This window comes from Trichoderma camerunense (assembly GCF_050948025.1).
Source record: "Trichoderma camerunense strain CBS 138272 chromosome Unknown V8C40scaffold_18, whole genome shotgun sequence".
Taxonomy (NCBI): domain Eukaryota; kingdom Fungi; phylum Ascomycota; class Sordariomycetes; order Hypocreales; family Hypocreaceae; genus Trichoderma; species Trichoderma camerunense.
Genome location: NW_028145352.1, coordinates 557212 through 569548, shown reverse-complemented (window position 1 = coordinate 569548; position 12337 = coordinate 557212). Strand labels below are relative to the sequence as shown.

At 52.2% G+C, this 12337-nt stretch overlaps 4 protein-coding genes across 4 annotated transcripts; 2 read left to right on the top strand and 2 right to left on the bottom strand.

Annotated features, from left to right (window-relative positions):
* Window positions 1-11: 11 nt before the first annotated feature.
* V8C40DRAFT_254060 (DNA-directed RNA polymerase III subunit C82) lies at window positions 12-2463 on the bottom strand. The gene is made up of 4 exons (XM_083217741.1): window positions 2260-2463; window positions 2124-2186; window positions 1296-2012; window positions 12-1234 (listed from the first exon to the last, which is right to left on the bottom strand). Exons 1-4 carry the CDS (start codon window positions 2266-2268, stop codon window positions 101-103), a joined length of 1923 nt encoding a protein of 640 aa, XP_083069557.1. The 5' UTR covers window positions 2269-2463; the 3' UTR covers window positions 12-100.
* A 296-nt stretch (window positions 2464-2759) lies between these two features.
* On the bottom strand, window positions 2760-3924 carry V8C40DRAFT_254058 (scaffold protein Nfu/NifU N terminal-domain-containing protein). Its single transcript, XM_083217740.1, has 2 exons — window positions 3075-3924; window positions 2760-3007 (listed from the first exon to the last, which is right to left on the bottom strand). The coding sequence occupies exons 1-2, from the start codon at window positions 3834-3836 to the stop codon at window positions 2888-2890; spliced, it is 882 nt and encodes a 293-aa protein (XP_083069556.1). The 5' UTR covers window positions 3837-3924; the 3' UTR covers window positions 2760-2887.
* A 112-nt stretch (window positions 3925-4036) lies between these two features.
* Window positions 4037-6436, top strand: V8C40DRAFT_254057 (ubiquinol--cytochrome-c reductase subunit 2). Its single transcript, XM_083217739.1, has 4 exons — window positions 4037-4368; window positions 4439-4613; window positions 4693-5537; window positions 5630-6436. Exons 1-4 carry the CDS (start codon window positions 4117-4119, stop codon window positions 5723-5725), a joined length of 1368 nt encoding a protein of 455 aa, XP_083069555.1. The 5' UTR covers window positions 4037-4116; the 3' UTR covers window positions 5726-6436.
* Window positions 6437-8140: 1704 nt separating this feature from the next.
* Window positions 8141-12321, top strand: V8C40DRAFT_254054 (WD40-repeat-containing domain protein). Its single transcript, XM_083217738.1, has one exon. It carries the CDS (start codon window positions 8851-8853, stop codon window positions 11905-11907), a length of 3057 nt encoding a protein of 1018 aa, XP_083069554.1. The 5' UTR covers window positions 8141-8850; the 3' UTR covers window positions 11908-12321.
* Window positions 12322-12337: the final 16 nt, after the last annotated feature.

Genomic DNA, 12337 nt, shown 5'->3' with positions numbered 1-12337 from the left:
TACAAGACATATGTTTGCTTTACTTGTAGGCATGAATGAAAATGACAGTCTAGAGCAGCAGTTGCAGAAGATGGAATTCAATTATATTGGTACAATGCCTTTAGTATTCCCGGAATATCGACACCATCTCGTCCAGTCTCATAACTTGTCCAAGAAGCTTATTCTGTTCCTCCAAATGCCTGTTATACTTGTTGTAATGCTCCGCTGTCATCACCTCTTCCTCCTTTCCCATGACGTCCTTTCTCTCCACAAAGGACAGAATGTTCCGCTCTCTGTGTCTCTCCACTTGCAGTGTCTGTAGAGCGCGAACCATTGCCTTGTACAAGTCATCCAGGATCTGTGCCTGGCTTCGTTCCCGATCAAAGAACCAGAAAAAGAGCGTCCTGTTGGCCACTCTTGTGTTGTCCTTGGGGACTTCTTGCACATCCACTAGACCAGCCATCTGCATGGCAAGCATCTTGGCCTGCACGTCCGTCTTCTTCATCAGCGCCGCAGAAGGCAGCATCTTTTCATCCAGTTTGCCCTTTTCTCGGAGGATGCGGGTAAGGCGGAGTCCATGTCTGCCAAAGGATTGCTCGATGGAGGCATCCAGTTCCGTCTCTCGAAGGCGCTCCATAACCTGGTCGAAATCCACTGTCCATTGCCCGCGGCCTTGTGTTCCGCAGTGGCGAACAAAGCGGTGCTTGCTTTCTGCTAGTAAAAGCAGATGCGCGCGCATCTGGTCTAGACGATTATCCGTCGATGTCGCTGCATCCTCAAACGTCACCTTAGTTGGTCGGGCTCCATTGGTCTTGGATACCGATCGAGATCTTCTGGAAAAGCTCCCCTTTGTGCCCATGTCGTCCGAATCATCGCTGTCAAACGGCCCTGATGGGTCTTCATCCGAGTCATCATTAATCATGTCGTTGCCGGCGGGCGCGGTTTTGATCTTCTCTGCACTCTGATAATCGATCTTATCCTTAGGGGCCTTTCCAATCCCTGCTGTGACATTGATCGACTCATCAAGATGCTCGTAGACGTCCATTGTCGTGGCTGTCGCTTGTTGAGCAATTGACTCTTCTCCCAGGAAAGGGTCTGCCCGGCACCTAGACACATCCATGGTAAGAAGGCCTAGTAGCGTGCGATAGACCTCGCCGGTAACCTCTCCCAGAGTATCCTTGGCGAAGCTGGCTAGACGGTGGCTACGCAGCTCAACTAGACATTTGTCATAATTTACCCGGACGACCACGTTTGGCTGGGGAGTTTTAGTTAGACGAATGTACTCGCAACACGGGGAAACAGGGAGGAAATCTTACATTAAGAGGTGGCAGATCGTCTTCCATCGCTCTATCCTCCTCTCCCAATCCATTCCCGAGCTTTCTTCGCTTGGTTACGGGACCACCAAACTGGTCAAGCTGCCGTTTCAGAGCCTTGGGCTGGTCTTTAAACGCTCGATATTGCTCCATAATCTGCCTTTGCTGATCAATTTTCGTCTTGGTTGCCTTTTCTCCAGGGGCCGTCTTGGTGACCTCCGCCTCAATTTCGTGGTAAACATCGCTTGGATTGCGGAAAGACTGCGGCCTAACGGTCTCAATGATTTCGCATCGAATCAAGTGGCTCAGCACATTGTGAAGTTCGGCTTCGGACTCAATCAGACCAGAGTCAGCTCCATTCACACCATGGCCGTTTGCGTGCCCGTTCGACCTTGGAGCCCGGGATACGTATGCGTGAGTCAGCTCGGCGATTCTTGCATATCCAAGAAGCAGTAGAGTCTGCACGAGGTCGCGCTCTGCCTTTCCGTATTGGCTCTCAATCATCTCCAAGATCTTGCCGGATCGAACTAGGTTATAGCATGCGCCGGGGTTGGCTTCATAGGTGGTGCGCTTGGTGTCGGCATCGGTGTGGTGGTATAACAGATTCTGCTGGATCAAGACGCCCAGGCCATTGCGAATTTGGCGAGGGCCCAGCTGCGTATAGAGCCCGAGCTGTGTGATGGTTGATCGGCCTTTTGTGAAGAGCGCGGCGAGGATTCGCTACAACAATGCCAAACCAAACAGAGTCAGCCTTTGTCAATCATCGGAGCGCAGAGCGCACTGGTCCTCGTATCGTATGACAGCGCCAATGGATGAAGACATGGAACATACCGAAGGAAGCTCGCCGTAGAGATCATTGACTAGGAGAGCGCAAAGCTCCGCCGCATGTTTAGTCTGTATGTGTCGCTGGAGTCAGCCTGTTTCCTCCTCCCATCTCGATTCGATGCAAACGGCGAGTGTGACTAACGACGAACATTGCTTGCTCCTAGAGATCCTCTCACTATCTCTAGAGCTGCCACAGGTGCTACCTCGGAGTCATTGACTTGTGCCGCAACAAATTCGGATTCCTCGTGCACTGAAAGGGCTGGAAGGGCGTTGGGAGAAAGTCGCAGCGTTGGTCGGGTCAAAGTGAAGATGAAGCGGAAAAAAAAGTTGACGGTTAAGTGATGTGTTTTGCGAGCTGCGGAATGGGCCGCCAATTTTTTTGCGGGCAGATGGTGAGCCAAAAGGGAAGGTGGGGCAGGCGCAGAGCCGTAAGGCAGAAGGTACCTTTGCCTGTGGTGGTGGACGGTTTGGCAGCTGCAGGTACTTTAGGCCTTGTCTTGGGTTGGATATTTTAGAACCTCCAATTATATCATCTTGATTTCCAAGTTGATACACCACGAATGCGTCATACATGCGCATCAGAAAATAGCTTTACAGGCAAATATGGGTAAAAATGCAGGAATTGTGACTACAATGATTTTACAGTTTTGTATGCGTAATCCTAGGTGTATGCGTGTGAGGGTATCGTTTTACTTTACTTGCGTTTCTACATGTCATGCCTCCTAACGTACAGACTGCCTTACAGACAGAACACCAATCTGAGTCAGGCTTCATGATGCCTCGGCTACCTTCTGCTGCTGCTTCAGCTTCTCCTCGAATTTGGCAAACTCTTGCAGAGAAATCTCCTCTTCCTCATCCAGGATCTGCTTTACTCCCTGGACTTCTTCAATCTATGCGATAGGAGAACCCGACGGTCAGTGAACAATTGTTAGGTAACAGCAACTTGATAAGACTCACATAATGCATCAACATGCCCTCAATGCCATTCTTCAATGTCACCGTACTTGAGTCGCATGTCCGGCAAGCTCCGCGCAGCTTTAGCAGCACCTGCCCATCCTCGAAGCCGCGGAATTCAATGTCGCCACCATCCTCCTGGATGGCTGGGCGGATTCTCGTTTCCAGCAGCTCCTTGATCATGCCCACCACCTCACTGTCGTTTTCGTTGTAAGCTAGACTGTCTTCTTCCACAGCCGCGGATTCATCCCCCTTCCGCTCCGCGACATTGACTATAGTCTCGCCGGAAGTGATAGCCTCGGTTATGAGAGCAAAGATCTCGGGTCGCACATGAGCCCAGTTGGCATCTCCAGCCTTGGTTACAGTGATAAAGTCAGCTCCGTAGAAAACCGAGGTTATGCCGTCAATGTTCATGAGCTTCGCAGCCAAGGGCGAGGGATGCGGCGGAGAAATCGTAGCTCGTGGGTTTAGATACTCTATAAACGGGGTGCTCATGTCTGGCGGGATGATGCGGTGGTTCGGTAGGAATTTGAGGGCATCCGGGTTTGGTGTGTTTTCAGTCTGGATGAAGATTGTCCGTACGCCGCTCGGGATAGGGCGCTGTGTCTTCCTTGCGTGAGGTCGTGATGCGGCAATGACTGGGATCCGCATGCCGGTGCTGAGATGCCGCTGAGAGGCTACTGCGATTCGACATGCCGGCAGTGGCCTCGAGATTGCAGCGGCGACGAATCGCGACGCTGCTCTGTGCATGTTTAGCGATGCCATGGTATTATTTCCCCTTGCCAAGGAAAGAAGAGACAATGACAAGAGAGAGAAAAAGGAAAAGAAAAAAGACGGCAAGCTACTGATTACAAACCGACGTCAAGAGGCAACTTTGGAGCGCAAAGATGGATATCCGCGGCGCATCACGTGACCGAGCCAACCTCTCCCCGGCTGCCGAAAATTAGACGGATAGCTGCACGACGAGGCACTTCTTTTTCGGCGATCCATTGCTCCATCACGACGCCTCAAGGACCGTCAATTGACTACGCCATCACCCTCGACCATGATTTCGAGATCGGCTCTCTCTCGAAGCGTGCAACAGGCCGCCCGCCGGTCAGGCGCCGTGCCTCGCCGCGGCTATGCTGCTGCCGCTGCCCCAACCGCATCGTACGAGACTGCCGATGTCAGTGGGCTGAAGATTGCCTCCAAGGATGCCCACGGACCGACCACGACGCTGGCGGTTGTGGCCAAGGCCGGAACTCGTTACCAGCCTCTGCCCGGACTGACCTATGGCCTGGAGCAGTTTGCCTTCAAGGTAAAGGCGCATTCTGCTATTTTTTCGAGCCTTGTTGGCGTAGCTTGAGCTAATTTTATATCGGCTCTAGACCACCCAGCGACGATCTGCCCTGCGCATTGCCCGCGAGTCTGAGCTTCTCGGAGGCCAATTGACTGCCTCTCACACCCGTGAGGCCCTTGTCATCGAGGCCAGCTTCCTGCGCGATGATCTGCCCTACTTCGCCGAGCTCCTGGCCGAGGTTGTGTCTCAGACCAAGTACACCAGTAAGAGATGGCCGGATCGCAAAATCTAGAAAAAGCTGATTCTTCACGACGGAGGCTAAAAAATTTGTCTGTCATATAGCCCACGAGTTCCACGAGGAGATTGAACGAGTCCTGCCCTACAAGAAGGCCGCTGTCAACGCCGACGTTGCCGGCCTCGCCCTGGACAACGCTCACGCCGTGGCCTTCCACTCTGGTCTCGGTGCCGCCCTGAACCCCTCCACCACTGCTCCCTTCCAGAAGTACGTCAACGAGGAGTACGTTGCCAGCTTCGCCGATGTCGTCTACTCCAAGCCCAACATTGCCGTTGTCGCCGACGGTGCTGGCTCGCAGGCCCTGTCCAAGTGGGTTGACCAGTTCTTCAAGGGCGTTCCTGCTACCGCCAGCAGCGGACAGACCCTCAAGACTGAGGCCTCCAAGTACTTTGGTGGTGAGCAGCGAACTAGCCACACCTCTGGCAACGCCGTTGTGATTGCCTTCCCCGGATCCGACGCCGCTGGCTCCAAGCCCGAGATCGAGGTTCTGGCTACCCTTCTCGGTGGTCAGTCCACCATCAAGTGGGCCCCTGGCTTCAGCCTCCTGTCCAAGGCCACTGCCGGAACTCCTGGTCTCTCCATTGTCTCCTCCAACCAGGCCTACTCTGACGCTGGTCTTTTGACCGTCCAGCTGTCTGGTGCCGCCGCCTCTGTTCGCAAGGCTGCTGAGGAGACCGTCAAGGCCCTTAAGGCCATCGCCGCTGGCACCGTCAGCAAGGAGGACGTGGCCAAGGCCGTCGCCAACGCCAAGTTCAACCTGCTCGAGAAGGCCGGCACTCGTGGCTCCAGCGTTCTGCTGGCCGGTACCGGTCTCGTCCACAACGGCAAGGTCCAGGACCTCGTTGCCCTGACCAAGTCTCTCGACGCTGTCACTGCCGATAAGCTGAAGACGGTGAGTAACTTATTGTTTCCCCTCCTTTCTCTCTTCGTTAACCTACCTTTTGAGCTATGCTGACATGCTTGTTTTTTTTTTTTCTCATTTAGACCGCCAAGGCTCTCCTTGACGGAAAGGCGACAGTCTCCACCGTTGGTGACTTGTTTGTGCTGCCTTATGCTGAGGAGCTGGGTCTACGGGTATAGAGGGGGAATTAAGGCGTAAAAAGCTTGTACAACAGTCAGAGTCATCTAGATGTGGGGGAGGGGCTAAAGTCATGGTGTTGGTTGTGAAAAAGGCCATTTGTATTAAATCCCCTTTTGTTCACTGAAAGCGCGTCTGTCCCATCTTGACCCTTGAATTGTCGCCAACCCCATTTAATGGCTTAGGGAGAACGGAAAAGGAAAAAAAAGACGATATGATTTTACCGTATTGTGGTCTAAGTGGTGTTGGATTGTATGATGGACTTGCTGAATGGGGATGATGAGTAACGAGAGGGCGAATGGCGAAGCGTTTCAAGCACGGTTGTATGATGTTGAGGTTGTGAAGATGTGATTGTCTCGAGATGGATACCGGCGACGTAACTATTTCCCCAAGGGTCGGCATTGAGCTTGTTGAGGCTATCCATGCGATGTAGAATTAAGACCATGCTACTCTGCTCACCACGGTGACTACCATGGTAAGCAACCAGGTCATGCAACAGGACTCGGAGAGAATGCTAGTGTTTTTGGTGATAAAGAGCGAGACAATGAGATGTACCAGTGGGGGTTTGGATTTCAGGTGACTGAAGAGGATTGAGGATTACTACTAGATGGGCAGGGGAGATAGAAGATTAGAGAGGAGGCTGAAACAGGGAATGGGAAATAGAGGGGTCTGATAGTGTCTTGAAAGAGAACGGGATGTATATTCCGTGAATGTGTAAGCATTGCCTTGCTAGGTGGCCGTGTGTCGAGATTTCTACATTTCGCAGTGGATGCTGATGTTGTTTATGCGCACATCTACTCTGGTAGGTTCATGCCGTCTAGATGCAGGTAGTACGTCCGTGCCATTGATCTTTTAAGACACTGAATGAATCTAATACACCATTCTACCGCTGTCCGACTACCTGGGTCATGCAAGGGGGGCTCTTCCGCTATTGCGCCTCTCTGAGATTGATCTCTCTTTTGGCGGGATCTTTTGATAGATCCGCGTCTTTATAGCCTGAAGCGGTGTCATGGTTAGCGATTGCTGCTTGGCGTAAGAGACATGTCGACTGGAGGTGAGAAGCACGGAGTTCTGTGGCGCATATCCATGTGTGTACTGGGAAAAGGAAGAAATTAATGCTCGTAAGTCGAGAGGCGTGATGAGATTTGGTGCATGGGCGATGGCTGGAAAAAAAGGGGCAGGGGAATGGGAAAAAGGCAATTGAGGTGCTATGGACTATCGGATTTTGAAAGGTGACGGCGCAATAAACTAGCGTGGGTGCGGACATGAAGGATGCTGATCTGTATGGTCTGGCATGGAGAGAGATTCTTATTGTAGGTATGAGGCCGCCATATAATACTGTAGATGCTCAATCGGTGTAAGTCGATGTGAACGACAAGACGCCAACCACTGGCTTTGGCACGAGCGGGCTTATTGGCCCCGTGATTGCAAGATTGACCAGGCATTGTTAGATGCTATTGTCGAGACAAGGATGCACTTAATCTCCGCTGGATAAGACATGCAGCAGCAATAATAAAGTGAGGCTGGTAGACAGGGCCCGTCGTCATTTTACTTTCGTCCTTGTGCGGCAGGGCGAATGACGCGCTCTCGTTTCTTTTGACCCGGCGAACCCCGGGGCCCTGATGAGATGCTGCCGCATGGGAAACGGGGGGCGGAATCACGCAAACGACATTGGCTGTGGGAACTGGAGGCGCCACGATGCTGGTATCCAACGAGATTAGGCTGTTGTCTGGAGAGATTTGGCGGGATGGGGATGGTGATGATGATATTCACGGTGTTTGCTATAGCACAGAGTACATGTACTGTACTTGGACGGGGGTGATTCAGAGGTGTATGATTGAGGTCTTGATTGGGCAAATATGGTAATACATGTACTCACTAGTACATTCATACAAATGAGCTTGAAATTTGGAGCTACAAAATATGTACACGCCCGTTCAATCTCATTTAACATTCCATCATTGCCCTCCAGCATCAACAATTCCCGTCACCACTGGCCCTTGCCGCAAAAGGGAACAAACCATCTATCCATGCCCCGTTAGCGCCTCGCCCATCTCCTTTTTCGGTGTCCCAGCAACAGGGGTCTTTCTTCTTGGGCTTTTGGGTCTCTTGGGCGCCATTTGCATGTCTCTGACGGTCATCTACGATAGGGCAGCCTCTCGTCCAGCCACTCCACCCTGCCTGAGCTCGGGTTCCCTAGCGGGCTGTTCAGCGCTTCCAGCGCTCCAGCCTTCTGCTATAACTGGCAGCTCTCCTGATTGTCTGGAGACCCCTTGCACGTTTCTAAGCGGTGCTCCACAGGCCCCCGGGAACCATCGAAGTAGCGGCAACTTGTCTCCAAAACTCTTCCACTCTCGTAGCGCATTTTGCAGCGCTGGAGCCGCTGGAGCCTGCCGACCTGCATCATCGGAACTCAATTTTTTTTTTTTTCATTCACCGGTTTCTTTTTTTTTTCTGCTTTTCTTTTTTGTGGCTGCACTGCAGTGGCGCCGGTAAGAGGCGCTCCTGCTTGGGAACCGACCGGTAGCACGGGAACCAAAAAAAAGTCTCAGCACGGGCAAATCCAGGTGCTCGTCCTCGTACATGCAGAGGCCGGTGTCGAAATCTCAGCTCGCCCGCCCAGATCTTACTTGTACATGCCGCTGCCCCCGACTCGCCGAGGCTCCCCAATTTGCGTTCCATTTGCATTTGCCCTTTCTGGCGATGCTTCTTTGCTCTCTATTTTCTCTTCATAGTCGCTGTGAGTAAACCCTAGCCATGAGCTGTGCTGTGCTGTGCTGTGCGTTGCCCCGCTAGATGCAGCATGCGCTGACCCCCAATGGATGTTGATAGCTTTCACCATCTTGACCAAGCAGCTGTCACTGGGCAGAGCTTGAGCATCAGACAACTGCAACGTCATTCCATTTCTATTCCTTATTTGTCCTACCCGATCTAGCAATTCGCTTTGCCCAACGACTCCAAGGCGTCGTCGGCCCAACATAGCGCTCATCTTTTCTTCCATTAACTCTGCTTTTCTTGTCGTTTTCTTCTTCTCACCTTTCTTCTCCTTCCCCCATCTCAATGATCACTCGACGACGACTTGTTACACCCTAAACATCGTCCTCGTCTTACTGTCCATGGCGGCGAGATGACGGCGACTCCCTCCAGCAACCGGCTGAAGCTCACCCCCTCCAATTCACCTTTTCTCACCACCCGACGCCCGAGGTCTCCGCTGCGCGGTCGACCCGTGTTCGAATCCCGCCTTTCGCTCAAGAGAGTTGTCGGGACAACATGCCGCTCACCCACCGCCTTTGATGCCGTCGGCACCACCTTTTCCTACACTGCTGGCGGTGCTGTCGTGGTTGTTCATGTCGACGCCGACCAGTACACTCAGCGATTCTACCGAGCTCGCCCCAATGTTGCGTCCCTCTACGCCGCTTCCCAGAATGGACCATCTGCACCGACGACAACGACGACGGCCCCAAAGGCCAATGACAGCCGGAACCGTGTTGCTGCCGGCTATCGAGACTCTCACAGTGCGCCAGATTGGGCAGATGGTTCGATATCTAGGACGTGGACCAGCCGTGAGCGTATCAAGGCGGCTACTTGCCTCAGTCTAAGTCCAGATGGCAAGTACTTGGCCGTGGGTGAGACAGGATATTCGCCTCGGGTCTTGATTTTCAGCCTCCAGGATACATCCTCCGATATTCCTCTAGTGTCAATCAGTGAGCATGCATTTGGCGTCAACGCTGTGGCATGGTCCGAGGATTCCAAGTATCTCGCCTCCCTCGGAGCCGCAAACGATGGCTATCTGTATGTCTGGAAAGTAGACCCTCGTAATGGCCAGACCAAACTCTTTCAGCAAAATAGGTGCACATCTTACGTCAAAGATATGGTGTGGCTGGGAAACTCACTCATCACTCTCGGCATCCGGCATATCAAGATGTGGAAGATTGATGAAAACGCCGGCATCTCTCCAACAAAGCCAAAGTTTGGCTCAGATCACCCTCCCTTGTCGCCAACGTCTCAAAAGACATTGCCTGGCCGAAATATTATCCTGGGAGGCCTTCTGGAAGCTACCTTTAGCTGCGCAGCAGTCGACGGTAGCAGGTTCATCATTTGCACGGAGGCAGGCGATGTGTGCATTTTAGACGGCGACGATAAGCAGACGAAAGTTGTCTGCATTCTCAACCTGGAATTCTCTATATCAACAATTCAAATTCGAGGCAATGTTGCGTACGTTGGCGGCAAAGGCGGCAATTTCACAAAACTCGATGTCGTTAGACTGATGGACGGGAGCAAGGACTGTATTATTGGCACGTCGCAATCCTCGACTGGATTAGTGGCCTTGGGTTTCATGTTGAATAACTCAGTCACTATTGATGCCAAGGGATCGATTGATATTTGGGATTTGGACTATGTACCCGGTCAAACGGCCGAGCCGTCATCCCACATTCATATCCCAGGCCATGGAGAGCCGGTGGCCGGAATCTGTCCTATGGACAGGTTAAATGAGATGCAGGCGGCTTTTTTGACCTGGTCGTCCTCCGGCATGGTGACTTTTTGGGACTTGGCTGGTAAGATCAAGGCGTCAATCAGCATTCCGTTGGAGGGTCTGAGTGCGCCGGATGCCAATCCGGAGCCGCCGAATCAATTGACCTGTGTCAAAATCTCAAAGAGTGGGCGTCTCTTGGTCACGGCCGATCGCCTTGGAGTATTGAGAGTCACAGATACAGTTACAGAGGAGTGTCTGCTCGATACCAAAGCTCACTCGGCTGATTGTACATCCATCAGCCTGTATGAAGATGGAGAGAAATTTCTTATGGCCTGTTGTGGTAGGGACCGCACTGCACAGCTATTTCACCGTGCCTCTGCTAGCAGCAATATCGAGCATTTTCAAACCATTGAATTTGCTGCCAGGGTGGTTCAAGTTCTCATCTCATCAGATGACAAGGTAATTACTTGTTCGTGGGACCGAATAATGCATATTCACGATTTAGTTACCAAAGAAGGAGACCCCGACGCAATAGCTGCCATTCCTTCAAAGGTCGTCTCTCTGAAGGCGTCGCCCACTTCCATGACTGTGAGCTTGGATAGCCGGACAGTGTTTGTTTCTATGCTAGACCGATCCGTCTGCCAGTACGATATCTTGACGGGACGGCCGATCAACTGTTTCAAGTGTATGGATGAGAGCAGCATAGAATCCGCGGTTCTTGAATCCATATCCATTGAACAGGGTTCGCCTAGAGACTCTGATTTTCTATTGGCCGCCTCCAATACCGACAAATCCATCCGGCTCTACGACTCTATTTCTGGGAGCTTTTTGGACAGAGAATGGGGCCATACCGAGGCCATCAACGGCGTGTGCTTTGTTGAAGACAGCGATGAGAGCAGACGTGTTGTGAGCGTTGCGGCTGACGGGACGATCATGATTTGGTCCCTTGATGTTCATGAGCGGATGAAAAGTAGAGAGCCGTCACCTTCGAGAGACGCCACCTCTGGCAGGCCACCCTTGCGAAAAGTCTTATCAAAAGCTGAACTGGCCGAGTTTCAACGCCCGCGAGAAGGTTCGACAGGACAACGTTCCTCGCCGCCACCGCCATTGCAAATCCGAACGGTACGGAAGCGCAATTCTCGACTCGACCTCTCTTCCAACACTCCCGGCGCCAGGACACCCTCTGGGACTTTACGGATTAGCCCTGGTACCAGCAGAGCCTTGGATGACACGCCTTCGCGCCGAAGGGGTATTGATCATACTAGCAGCCCTCCGCTCAGCCCAAGGGCCAGGCTCTCTCGTAGGCCATCACTTCCGGCCCTCGGCCACGCAGCGCGCAAGAAGACTTCAACCCCCAACCTTCGTGGAAACACATCTTTGACGGCGGCGACGGAACAAACCTGTCGTACTTTGAGAGCATACAGGAAGAAGCTCTCGTCAGCAGAGCCTATCAATCCAGATGCTCTCGGCGAACTAGATCAGGAATTACGGTTCACCGCAGCCGCGCTAGGCGACCGCGCAATCAGGAGCAGAGCGATGAATGAGACGGTCCTGAGTGGCCTCCTGGACCAATATTCGGAAAGACTCGTCACTTTATTAGACGAAAAGTTGCGCCTTACCAGCCAACCGATAGAACAAGACACTGAAGTGTCAAGTGTGGATCGTCGCGGTAGCACGGACGAAACCTCAAGCACAACATCATCAAGATGATACCTTTTTTTTCATTGTATCTTGTTTGTCACTAGACCATACCATACCATAATTTTGTTTTCTTTTGTACCAAGTGCGACCAATCACTACAGGGACGGAACAGCCCACACAATGGCGTTTGGGATTTCATATATTATCAGGGGAAAGCTCTAGAAATGAGCTCGAAAGGGAGAGGCGGACTGTGCTTCACACATGGGGTTCTGCTTTTTTACAGCGCTGATATGATACCACGGGAGAATTGGAGTTTAAGGCTGGTAAATTAGATGCATTTCTGTATCTTATACGGGCTGATTGGCCATGGGAGAGGGCGGTGGCATGAATTCCTTTACATACTAGTTTCAAGAGCAGAGGCCACAAAAGGGCCATTAATCAGGGCAGCTCCACGTGCGTGCGTGTGTCGACATGATTCTAAATATTCATACTGATGATT

Excerpts from the sequence above, each read along its gene's own strand:
- V8C40DRAFT_254060 (XM_083217741.1), bottom strand. Across the intron at positions 2,013-2,123 it reads TCTACGGCGAGCTTCCTTCG|CGAATCCTCGCCGCGCTCTT; the intron begins GTATGTTCCATG and ends GCATTGTTGTAG. Across the intron at positions 1,235-1,295 it reads ACGATCTGCCACCTCTTAAT|CCAAACGTGGTCGTCCGGGT; the intron begins GTAAGATTTCCT and ends AAAACTCCCCAG.
- V8C40DRAFT_254058 (XM_083217740.1), bottom strand. The coding sequence starts at position 3,836 with ATGGCATCGCTAAACATGCACAGAGCAGCGTCGCGATTCGTCGCCGCT. Across the intron at positions 3,008-3,074 it reads AGGGCATGTTGATGCATTAT|ATTGAAGAAGTCCAGGGAGT; the intron begins GTGAGTCTTATC and ends CCTATCGCATAG.
- V8C40DRAFT_254057 (XM_083217739.1), top strand. The coding sequence starts at position 4,117 with ATGATTTCGAGATCGGCTCTCTCTCGAAGCGTGCAACAGGCCGCCCGC. Across the intron at positions 4,369-4,438 it reads TGGAGCAGTTTGCCTTCAAG|ACCACCCAGCGACGATCTGC; the intron begins GTAAAGGCGCAT and ends TATCGGCTCTAG. Across the intron at positions 5,538-5,629 it reads CTGCCGATAAGCTGAAGACG|ACCGCCAAGGCTCTCCTTGA; the intron begins GTGAGTAACTTA and ends TTTCTCATTTAG.
- V8C40DRAFT_254054 (XM_083217738.1), top strand. The coding sequence starts at position 8,851 with ATGACGGCGACTCCCTCCAGCAACCGGCTGAAGCTCACCCCCTCCAAT.